This window comes from Boleophthalmus pectinirostris, unplaced genomic scaffold (assembly GCF_026225935.1).
Source record: "Boleophthalmus pectinirostris isolate CB_2022bp ecotype Guang Dong unplaced genomic scaffold, ASM2622593v1 HiC_scaffold_20, whole genome shotgun sequence".
Lineage (NCBI taxonomy): Eukaryota > Metazoa > Chordata > Actinopteri > Gobiiformes > Gobiidae > Boleophthalmus > Boleophthalmus pectinirostris.
Window position 1 is genome coordinate 9,982,690 of NW_026571153.1, and position 12,975 is coordinate 9,995,664.

Sequence of the window (12,975 nt, forward strand, 5' to 3'; positions counted from 1 at the left end):
TTTCAGTTCACTGCCTTAAGAGTATTTACCTCTTGTATGTACAGCAGATAAATATATTTTTCCATTGGGGTATTAACATGGAAAAGTCACATGCAAAGAAATCAAACCGTAGTCTAAACGATGTTATGTGCAATAATGAAGTAATATTGGACTTATTCAGTTTGGATTTGACTAAAGCTGTGCAGGTGAACCACCGGGCACCCTCTCTCTGCTATAACATCACTGAGGCAAACTTCTACAGTGGGCAGCTGGCCGACGCCTACGGCCTGGACGTCTTAGACCTTCACTTCCACTTCAGGTCTGCAGCACCACATGCCCGATGGGGTGCACTGGGACGCCGTGTCCCATCACTTTAGCAGCACACTTATGCTACTGCCCATGGCCCAGGCCTGGGGAGTCATCCTCAGGGTGGACTCTTCTACCTCTGCCCCCCAGCTCCACCTCCTCCTGTTGGCTTTGCTGCACTGGGTGAAGAACAGTCCTGAGTTAGCACTTGTTTAACAAAGCAATGATATCACATAGTGTTATTGTGGGTAACTGTTCATGTTTTTGTGCCCAAGAGAAAACTGTGCAAAGCCAAACTGAGGTGTAGTCCCTCCTCCCCGTCCTCCTCCTCCTCTGCTGGGCCCAGGTCAGTGATTTGTCTTTTTCTGTTAGCAGCTGGAATAAAGGAAATCATGAAAATCATGTTCTTTGGCAGAGCCAGGACATGGTCTGTGGTGTCCTCGACACACAGACCTGCAGGTAACACACTCGACACACTGACTGACACACGCATTTTAATGATGACTTTTTTCAGTGGGAGCCCAAAATAACACTTAATTGATAGCACTTTTAAAAGTACTTTTGGACTTGTAACATAAACACAAGTGACACCAGGCCACAGTGACACAGTTTCAGATTAAATACACTAAGAAATCATAATTGGACACATTGGAACATTTTCCATCTTCTTTTATGACTGATGCTATATACAGTCAATGTTTGTTATGTTATAGTGTTCAGACAGAACCAGTAGAACTAATCCAGGTCCAACCGAGGTCTAAGAAAACATACTGACACTGGGTTCAGAATCACCTAAGGCTGCAGATTTCCGACAGATAAATGTTCAAATAATTTAAAAAAGATAATTCCTTTTAATGATGCATTATCTAGCAGGGCATAGAACAAACTGCTGCAGAGGATGATCATTTATCTTATGATATACTCTATTCAAGTTATTAAAAGAGAAAGGAAAAGGGAAAATGCTGTGAGCTCAGGAAGGCCACAGTGTGCTGCTTTAAAATGAGATTGATTGTATTGTTGTCTAAAAATCCCACTATTCATTTGTTTGTCCCTGAGGCCTGGCACTGTCTGTGTGTGGGTCTTGGTGGATAAGCACTTTTCTGAGCTGTTAAACCCCAAAGAGTGTGTGGAATCTTGTGCACATGATTTTGACATTATTGCTCTATTAATCCTAGATACAGCAGATCTCTGAATGTGGACGGAAAAATCCTTCAGACCCCCGTTTTTTGAGACCCCCAGTTGAGACCCCCAGTTGAACTTTGACAAGGTTATCTCTACTTTTCTTTTGCACTTGGCAATCAGGCTGCCCTTTCACTAAGGCCTCATGATTGCATCAGGATAGTAATCAGCAGTTATTCACTGTGGCCCCGCCCCTTCCCCTTCAATATAACTATAACTGACAAAGAGGCAGCCACAGCCACACAGCATCATCAGCCGTGCCTTTTTATTACATGTAGTGTGTGTGATAGAAGGAACACGTGCATTGTGTCACCATAAGACGTATTTCATCGACAAATATGAATGTGTAGCTTTTGGAGGTTAGTCATTTATCAGCTGTTTTTCTGACATTTGATTGGATAATGTTGCAATGATTGTGAGAAAAATTTGTAGTTTTACCATCATTCACGACTATTGACGTCATGATTAAACAATAGGAAATCCTTTGTTTTCTTTCATTCACATGTCTAATGACTTTCTAAATTCAGACATTTTGAATCATAAAGTTATTGTGACATAAACAGACAGCAGAGGTGGGGACTTGCAAGTCGTGACTTGGACTCGAGTCAGACTTGACAATTTTTAGGACTTGAGACTTGACTTGTTAAAATAGACTTGGGACTCGACTTGGACTTGAAGGTCAGTGAGTTGTAACTTGAGAAGACTTGATGCCTCTGCTAAAAAAACATATGTTTGCGCCCACGGTCTCTTCCTATTTGAACATGTCAGCTAACGCGTTTAATGTCCAGTTATACTGTATATTCACTCTATGAGCCCGTCTTACAATAACTATTATAAAGAAAAGAGTGCGTGCAGTCTGAGCACAACATAACCTCCTCTACATCTGTGTATGTCGTGACTTAGCAGTGTTCCCTAAAACAGCTTTTAATTTACTTCCAAATGCGCCTCACTCCAATTAGCTTTAGTTTAAATTCAACTCCTTCAGTCCAAATCCCGCCTGTGTCCCTCGAGCTTCTCCACAGTGAATATCAAACAGGCCTTTTCTATATAAAGTATGCATCTTGTCTGCCTCTGCTTCACTATTGATGAAGTTAGTCACCTCTTTTATCTGTAGGCCTGATACAATTTCTATGTAACAAATGCAAAGTCGTGAGTGCGCTGAACACTGTAAATGTGGCGGCCCCCTGAGCAGAAGCAGCAGGTGCAGAGTGTCTGGTGAGACTGAGCCTGCGTCCACTGACAGGCGCGCTCCAATAGTGAATCAGTGAATGTGTGTCTGCTTTGTGTGATGATGGAATATTTCTGTTGGCATAGAAACGTGTTGTGTAGTTTTGGTTTTGTTCTCAGCTTGGGACTTTGCATATTTATTCTTTAAACTTCAAAATGTTGACCATATTGTCAGCTTGGTAGACGTTATACCGATAATTAGGTTAAAGGTGTACTATGAAACATTTCTGATGAATATCTCCATGGCGATACTGTTTTGCCTGGACTTTTCAACAGTTTTGCATTGAACGTGCTTGTCTTGCATTTGTTCAGACACAAGTATGTGTTTGTTTGCTCAAAATTACCTTGAGAGAAAAAGTATTTTTATTGGTAGTGGGCTTGCCTATCCACAGTTCTGACTTGTAACTTTTGCTCAGGGGTCCCATGGTCATGGAAAGTCAAGGAAATTGAAAATGTCATTTTGCAGGGCTGGAAAAGTCATAGAATTTTGTAAATTCAAAGAAAGTTTTGGAAAAGTCATGGAATTTTAGTCTCTTTCACACAACTCCAGCATTCTGTTAAGTTATCTTCAAGGATATTATGATTATTTCTGGATGTCTGCACCTTTTGTTTAAAAGAGACGACAATAAATGCACTGACAGTATTCTGAAAGTTAAAAAACTATAATCCCAAACCATAAGGAGAGTGGAAAGTGTTAACATTTCATATTTAGCCCTAAAAGTCTGATCAATTCTACACATGTCATGGAAAATTTACTTTAGGTCATGAAAAAGTCATAAAAAGGTTTAGAAATTTTGTCTGTGAAAAAGCGAGCCTTATGCTGGGCCTTATCAGTCCTTATCTTTATTCTGCTTGTTTCCATGGAGTTGGTTAACTTTAATGCCATACTAAGAAACAATCCAGGAAAACCAAGACCTTCCTCTTTAGCTGTTGTGTGTTTTTGAGTATAAACCACATTTATGGTTCTGTTTACCCACGTGTTCAGGGGACGGGTTTTTACATCTTGTTGCCCCTGTTTTTCTAGGCGCTCCTTTCTGCACTCCAAAGCTGCACTTTCCCAGACCTACTTTTAGAAAGTCCACCTCCCCACGCAGAACGATGGCCCCTCCCAACCCCCTCTTCAGATGTCCCTGTCCAGGTACAATACTTTTAACCTTTTCACAGCACTGACAACACGTTTTTACAATTTTACGAGTAATATAAATTTTCCAGCATATTTACCTGAAGTTATGTACTGCAACTTCTGTAACTTATGGTCATCTTCCTGCTGCTGCTACTCTAGTGCTATAACCAGTGTTGGGGAGTAACAGATTACATGTACCGGAGTTACGTAATATCAGAGTACAAATTATGAGTAACTGTATTCAGTTACAGTTACTGTTTCAGTGAGTGGTAATTGGATTACAGTTACTTTGTTGAAATAAACGGATTACATGGTGGTTTTCCTGTTTTCACATTTTGGGCTATATCCCCCCTTTTTTTTTTTTTTTTTTTTCGCAGTAATTCCACTCATTGCTGGAAACTAAACCAAGTCTAAACCAGGTCTAAACCAGGTCTAAACTAGATCTAAACTAGATCTAAACTAGGTCTAAACCAGGACTAAAACCAGGTCTAAACTAGATCTAAACCAGGTCTAAACCAGGTCTAAAACCAAGTCTAAACCAGGACTAAACCAGGACTAAACCAGGACTAAACCAGGACTAAACCAGGACTAAAACAGGACTAAAACAGGACTAAAACAGGATTTAACAGGATTTAACCATGCTGCGTGGATGTGTCTCGTCTTCTGTCAATAATATTTTTAATACGGTTAAGTAAAGACTGGGCTTTTCTTTGTCTTTTAGCAGACAAAACTTCTTATGTTACGATTTCCTAGTCTTTGCTTCTCTACAGCAAATCAAGTAATCCAAAGTATTCAGATTACATTACTCGTTTTAAGTAATTTAATGGATTATGTTACAAACTACATTCTGGGGTATGTAATCTGTAATCTGTAGGGGAATACATTTTAAAAGTAACTTTCCAACACTGACTATAACAAACGATTATTTTGCTAATCAGTCCATTCATCTACTGTTGTTTTAATTAACTGCTTAGTTGTTTAAATCGCAAAAGCCCTGTGAGATTTTGACTGAATTTCAGCCAGATAAAACTTGAGTGATTCAGCTTGAAAACTTCCTGGTGGAATATATTTACAGACAAAAAAGTTTTCCATCAAAAACTCCAAATGGCCTCATAATTATTCCATTACTAAATCAGTTGTCAATAATTTCAAGGATCATTAAATTGCGATTAATCTGTTCCACACTTAATTACTCCTTATACCTCAACAGCTTTACTACTACTCCTACTTAAGCTGCTACCCACAGCCCCTAGTCTCTAGTCTACTGCATGTTCTACTGAGTTTGTTCTGTCGGCCCCTCGCACACTTTGTTCTCCCTCTCTCTATTTTCACTATCAAAAAGCACACATCTACTCTGCTCTGCCAACACCACCAGTGCCCCAAACTATCTCCTCTGAGCCAAACATTCTGTCTGTGTCAAGTCTGTGCCCACAAACTAAGGGCAAGGGCTTTAAAATGAATGCACAGGAACTCGAACAGGCTGAGAGGACATGCTTGATTCTTGTTAGAGTAAAAATGATTTAGGAAGTGTTACATTTACTGGATGATTGAAGAGATCTGTTTGGAGATTATTTTGGATGTTGGAGAAATTATTATGAATTTGCTTTGACTTGGAAACTAGTTTTAATCTGTACTAGTCATAGTTTGAAAACACGTGACCGCTTTCACTGGTTCTGATAATGATCTTGTGAATATTGGCCTTGATAGTGAAATAAACTAATAGTTAAAGTGACTGATGAGAGATTTTTGGTCGTGTTGGATGAGCAGTGTTGGGAAGGTTACTTTTAAAATGTAGTCCCCTACAGATTACAGATTACACACCCCAAAATGTAGTTTGTAACGTAATCCATTAAATTACTTAAAGTGAGTAACGTAATCTGATTACTTTGGATTACTTGATATTGTCATGTTTTTTTTAAACGACATGAATGTAGCGACCACATTTTGAAAATTCTTGTTTGTTGTCTTCAAATTGTCTGAGCCCAAGTCTCCATGAATAAGCAACTGTTTGCTGTAGAGAAACAAAGACCACGATATCTTAATATAAGAGGTTTTGTCTGTTAAAAGACAGTAACAAGATCAGCCTTTCCTTCACCAGATTAAAAAATATTATTGATAGAGAAATTATTTTTTATATGAGATCACCTTAAATTATGTCAACCTACTGTTAGGTGTCATGTTGTTTAGACCTGGTTTAGTCCTGGTTTAGTCCTGATTTTTAGACCTGGTTTACTCCTGATTTTAGACCTGGTTTAGACCAGGTCTAGATCAGGTCTTTAGTTCTGGTTTAGTCGTGGTTTAATCCTAGTTTAAACCTGGTTTAGTCCTGGTTTAGTCCTGGATTAGTCCTGCTGTTAGTTCTGGTTTAGAGGTGCACAGGAGGAAGTGCGGTTTATGCGAGAAAACACAGTCCACACGCGGCGCACGAGATGACGTGTCCGCGCAGTAACTACGGAAGGAAACGTGGTCCGCGGGTTCTCAGGTTGATGACGATGATGAAGGTGTGTGTTTGAGTGTGTGTGTTTGTGTGTGTTTGTGTGTGTTTGTGTGTGTGTGTGTTCCGTGTGTCCACTCATGTCGCAGGTCATAGGACAGTAGTGCAGATATTATGAGTCTATGCAGGTTGTTTTCACCAGTGCCAGTAGCTCCTGTTTCACATTTAAGTTGTAGGCGATTTTATATTTGTTTTTGTTTTTTTATATATATCTCACATCGGGAGAAGAATTTCCAAGACACAAATGTGTTTTTACCAATGCACTGCTGCTTCCACTGTGTGACTGACGCCGCCAACTTTAACATGACGTTTACATCGCTCTTATTGCGCGCGTTCTGTTTAGGTTTCTGGCAATGAGTGGAAATACTGAAATAAAAAAATTAATAAATGGGATGTAGCACAAAATGTGAAAACAGGAAAATACCGCCTTGTAATCCACTTATTTCAGCAAAGTAACTGTAATCCAATTACCACTCATTGAAGCAGTAAGTGTAACGGAATGCAGTTACTCATAATTTGTACTCTGATTACGTAACGGCGGTACATGTAATCCGTTACTCCCCAACACTGTGGATGAGTCCAGTGCGAGGGGGCTGCTGTGGACTAGCGAGGAGGAGAAGACCCAACAGCAGAATGCACCCATATAACCCTCCAGCACCCGGGCCCCTCATGTGTGGATGGTGACCTGCACCCAGAGGAGACCCTCACGTGCTTTACTGTAAACTACTGTAATTCTGAATGATAATGTGGACAACAGAATAAATGTTTTTCAAAATTTTCCCTCATGTCACAGGCTTCTCCTTCTATAAAAATACAATACACTCTCTTTCTATTATTTTAACATGTCTGTAATGTAAGAATACTGAGTTCGATGTCATTAAAGTCACTAATGTTTCACTGGAGATGTGAGCAAAGGACTTCCCCAGAATTGAAACCATCGGGCCTGTTTTTACCATTACCACTGTGACTTTGTGACAAATACTTATTCACTAATGTGCAGACTCTGGGTCTACGGGAGCAGGCTGGTCTTCAGAGATGGAGCACTGGTCTTTCTCTGTGTGTAGTAGAGTACAATTCACTGTGTACTCTGACTAGGAAGTGTGTATTTGTGTATTTCCTCAGTCTCTTTGCCACAGCGGCCTGACATGGCCTTGTATTGCTTCTACTCTGGCTCATATCCATCCACTGAGTGCATGGAGCTCCATACCCATCTTCAATTACATCCTATAAATGTCAGGCCAGCGTTTGGCCTCACGGGGCAGCGGTCGACGTGAGCAGAATCCAGCGTGCTGTTTCTATGCACACTCATTCCACAGATGCAGCACAGAGCTGATAAAGTCAGCTGCTCTGGCTAACATGCAAATGACAGAGAAATGAAGAGCGCAGTCTATTATGGCTAATGACTCCTGATTAGAGACTGTAGATTCTAGTGAGGGCTGCCCTCTGTTTATACCGCCCATTTGAGCCCAGAGGAATAACCACTGATTTCATCATCTGTCGGCAGAGGCTAAGGGCATCCGCTTCGGAAAGTCCGCTATACAGATATCCAGTGGATCCACAAAACAGTGAAATGTAGATGCAGTTAAATTCAGACAAAACTGAACTTTCAAACTCAGATTAATGCTGAAGTTAACGACACTTGATGTGTCTAAATGTAAACATGAGTCTTCAAAGAGGCTTTGTATAAAAAAGTTTATGTTACAATTCAAAAGTCAGACCACGTAGCAAATGACATTCAAATCAATATGAGCGAGTGGGTGTGTCCTCTACCATGTAAACAGCGCAGCGATTGGCTCTCCTCCACCCAGTACAGACAATAAATTATCAATGTTTCGAACAAAACACAGGATTGTGGTAAACACAATGGCATTTTCAAGCATATTTGGACACACCCCAGGTATGAAGACACCTCTTTGGCACAGAACATAAATCATGATCAAGAAATTAACTTGTAAACAATACAACAGCTGATACAAAATGCAGTTTTATACAGACAGCATTAACGCAATATAAAAACATAACTCTTAAAAATGATTTGGCAAATGAGTGTCCCCCATTGAATCTCAGTCTGCAAGGCCTCTGTGCAGAACCGCGTCAAGTGGATGCTGTGCTGGGACTGTGGGATCAAACAGCCATCGACAGAAAGACTAAATAAAAAACACTCCTCCTCCTCTCTGCTCTGTTTGAGAAGATGTACCAGTCATTTGGCTTCTAACAGTGAATGGATGAATTTACAGAGATCATTGAATGTTTCTTCATACCAAGGTTTATGATACCATATCTGTATTTCTGCTGTATTTCTGTACCTTGTCTGTTTTCTGAGATCCTGTCCTCTGCCTAAGCAGACATGGCCTCTGCCCTCCTGTGTGCTGACTGCTGAGGTATGCCTTGTGTAGAAGCCATAGACTGTATAAAAAAGTGGACTAAGCGAGTGTGACGTCACCCATAGCATTCAGTGCCTCTCGAATGAACGGATATAGGACCGAATCTGGAGCCAGGCTCGATATGATGAATAGGATTAAACGAAAAAAAACAAAACAAAAAAACACCAGGATGATGTAGAGCGGGCTAATGTGAAAATTTTAAAACCAAAATGACGAGGTTCACATAAGTGATTACAAAGAGAAGGGTGACAATATTCTAATACAAGTCAACGGGAGCCAGGGTCAGATGGAGCCAGAAGAGCGGCATGTGAACATCTTATTTGGAACGCGGTGACTAGAGTGTTTGCTATGTCCATTTATATATACAGTCTATGGTAGAAGCAGGTGAAAGCAGACTTTGATTGTTTATTGTTGTATCCTTATTAATAAACTCAGGTCTTTGATGATCCTTGTAGAAGTAGATGATGTACTTTGCAGAATTAAATATACTTGTTTTGAACAAAACTCGTCTCTTCCCAGAGTAAATTTGACCTCTGCAATTAACCTGCTTCAACCAGGGGGTGTGGTCGGAGTATGTCTTGAACCTGGGACCTTCTTGCTGTGAGGTGAGAGCTAGCCCGATCCACTGTGTCGCCTGCAGACTCTCCCAGTGTAAAATGAGCAGAAAGCAGTGGATTGTTTTTTCTGTGTTCAAGGCCTTTTCTGTCTGAGGCTTCCACCTGGACTGTGTTGTGTCCTGTGGTTGTGTCTCCAGGTTTCACTTTGAGCTTGTCCTCCGCTGCTCTGTGAGCTCCTCTGTGCGCTCCTCTGTGCGCCCAGCCAAAGTCTCTTTAGTGCAAATAGGCTGCGCCCCGCTCTGTGGAGGCGGGGGGAGCAGAAGGTCATTTTCGTGGTGGAGATGAGGCTGTGTTTGGTTTGGCACCTGGGACCGGTCTATAAAGGACAGGAGAAAAAGATGAGAGATTGTAAGTTATGCAGTTCACAGCTAAACAGTCCTCTTTGAAGAAGAGAATGACTAGATTTCCAAGTAGACATTAATCCAGCCACTTCCATGTAAAATAAACAATGTTCAGAGTTCTGTTAAAAGTATAAGTGTGATCACTGAATCAAAGCTGCAGAGTTTCAGAGCCCCTCGAATACAGATACAATTTGGAGCCAAAAGTTTGATTTCTAAAACTTGTATTGACCTCACTAACGTCACTAGTCATGAGTAAAAATGTGGAATAAGTAAAGAATCTCTTTTGTGAATTTGTGTTCACATCAAATGAGTTGAAGTGGCCCACCTGAGTACTCTGAGAGGGGGGATGGCTGTGACTTTGCCCACAGGTTTTGGCCCTACAGCTGGAGGCATCATGACCTGCAGGCCTGGGGAGGGTCTGGGCTTCACTGAGGGAGAGGCTCCCCGTGCCGGGCTGAGGGGGAGGGGCCTTTGAGGGGGGAAGGCCGAGGGCGCGGACGGCAGCTCAGACACCAACTGATGGAGACAGAGAGAGACAGGATTAAATCACAACAGTATTTTTGCTAATCTCAATTTACTGATTGTTACTCTACATGAACTGTGTATTGTCGTCTTTGAAAAATAACAGTGACTGAACCTGAGGCTTATTAGAGGTTTAATGTTTTTACAGTGAGCCTCCCCAATATTGCTGCTAATATCACACCATCAGGTGATAGAACCAAACCATGAGACAAGTGATGGGAAGAAATGTGTCTGTAAACTTCTTTAAATGTGTTCTACTTATGCTCTGCTCTGTTATTCTCTTTATTTGGGTCTGTCCTTTGTCTAATGCGTCGTCATGTTCCTCTATCATTTTTAATCACATGGTCAACTCCTGCTTATCTCCATGGAGATGTTATTGCTATGCATGGAATATTCCACAGTATGGTAATAAACTTATCATCCTTGCCTCTCCACAGATCTGACTTATAAGTTAGGCTGGTGGCATGCCATGTTTGCTGGAAATCCTGCAGGAAAAGTGGTTCATTTGATAATATTTTGTTCACCACACCTATCAGGTAATTTGCACAAATGGCAAAAATATAATTAAAGCCTCCTAGGGCATTGAGTAAGGCATTGCAGTAATCTTGGCCCATTTTCTTTAGACTTGCGAGGAGAAATAGTTCCATAATTTGAATCTATCGCTGAAAGCCGATCCTGACGCTGCAACCGTGTTCTCCACTGCAGGAGAACAGACGTTATTACTTCTTACTGCAGGGCCTGTGCTGATTACAGCCCATTGTAATATTTGATTGCCGTCTTTGAGAATGACTCCTTACTGAACTCACTCAAATGATTTGGTTACACTGCAGGTGCCAGCTGTTTTTACTCTGCTCCCAACGCAACCTGGAATATCAAACAAGCCTATCAGAGCTGCCTTTTACCCTCAGGGAAATCCAACTTTACCAACTGTCATCGTATTTCAGCTCCATGTGAGACCACAAAATGTTGTATTTATAGACAGATTGGAACTCTTGAGCTAAAGTTAAAAAAAAAAAATGTTCTTGCCCTTCAACATTTTCTGTATTTCGAACTAAATAAAATTGTGTGTAGTATAATAATAAAATAAAAAAAAGATTTCGCAGAACCCGGGTGGTTTGATCTGTTGCTTTGAAATCACTCCATTTTGGCCCCCTGAGTTAAATAAAAACCTCAAAAACTGGATATTTCCAAATCATAGCGGAAAACTAAAGAGAACATTTTGGATTAAAGATCAATAAAATGTAGTGCTTCAAAGAAACTGCATTTAAAATGAAACTAAACAGACATAATATAACTAAACCTGTACAAACTGCAAATGCTTTCTATGTGGATCATTTCTGCAGAAAATGATGTTAAGTCGGCAGTCTCAGAGCTACCTTTTCTTCTAAATGTGGGGAAAAGAGCTGCTTTCCTAGTCCAATTGGCACTGTCCATACCAATCTTGGAAACTGTATTGGAGCAGTGCAGATGTGTCAGGTTTTGTGCATATGAAAGATGAAAATATGACAGCCCATAACCTCTGAGTTGTGCTGTGACACTTTGCAGAAGCGAGGTGTGATGATAAAAAAGCCCACGTGCTTGAAATGAGGAAAAGCTTTTGAGGAGCTGAGGGAGTCTATCAGCGTGAGCGTGAAGCCGACAGCACAGACAGAGACATGGACAGGACATCAGGCTTAGTCATCTCCACAAACACAAGAGCATGTTTTCAGGAGAGCTCTGTTTGAAGGAGCTTCACTAGAATCAAACCCGCACGTAATTGTAACATTAGTTATAAAGAAGATTAAGAGTCATACTAAAGACTCTGAGTCACACTAAAAGATTACTTATGTTATGAGAGAGGTAACTTAAATGACCTTAACGACTTAAACCTTTTCATCACAGTGGGCATTCGAATCATACTCAAGTCCTGGATCAATGGATCTCAACAGGGGAGTGGAAGTAACATTCTTATTCCTTTTTTGACTCAAAAAAGAAATCAATCCATAAATAAAATATTAAATACAGGTTTGAATTAAGAGTTTAAAAGCTTGGTCAAAGCTTATCATTTATGTACCTACAGTCATAAAATACACATTCTTTTATACCATGTATTCTGTATACCCTGCAGGTGGCACATCACCTGTATGATTCCATGGAGATAGAAAGTTAAACCCTCTCCATAGTGAGGTGTTATGCAAGTTTTATGCCTTCCTCCAGGCCAAGTAAATGGTCACATTTTTATATAGCGCTTTTCCACTTTCAATTCACTCAGAATTGCTGTTACAACAAGGAACCACTCATAGTACTCTGTATTTTCCACAATGAGGACTGGTCGGGCACACAACAAAACTGCACATTTCAAATCTGAAACAACGGTCGTAGGAGCAGCAAACAGAGCAGGTGCAGACTGCAGATGACAATATTGCCCCTTAAAAGCCGAGTAAGTGGTGACCGTCTAACTACACTTGACGCCAACTAGGTCAGTAACGAATCGATAACAGATTTTGCTGGATGATTAATTGACCAAGAATTATTGCGATAAACGATAATATTGACATTTTGAGACCAATTTCAACTAATATAATGACCATGGAATAAAAATGCAAACACACACTTTCAAAGATCAATAAACCTTACTTTCTAAATAACATTTAACACAGGAAGTGTAAGACAACCAAAAACAATAGGCCTAAATAAAACAGACATGTTAACATAGAACTAGCCTAATGTGTCTGGTTTACAGCAAAGACTTGTTCACAAAAATGCACTTGAATAAACCATTGTTGAACCAAATACAACCAAAGCAATAAATAAAATTGATTAC

The 12,975-nt window shown here is 40.4% G+C and overlaps 1 protein-coding gene across 1 annotated transcript in view; it reads right to left on the reverse strand.

Moving 5' to 3' along the window:
* Positions 1-7,989: 7,989 nt before the first annotated feature.
* The window catches only part of adam19a (ADAM metallopeptidase domain 19a), a 192,998-nt gene continuing 188,012 nt past the window's right edge, over positions 7,990-12,975 (reverse strand). Inside the window, exons 22-23 of the mRNA XM_055156515.1 lie at positions 9,976-10,166; positions 7,990-9,625 (exon numbers count right to left, since the gene is read on the reverse strand). Coding sequence (XP_055012490.1) covers positions 9,574-9,625; positions 9,976-10,166 — 243 coding nt within the window. The 3' untranslated portion in view covers positions 7,990-9,573. The remainder of the gene's footprint in view (positions 9,626-9,975; positions 10,167-12,975) is intronic.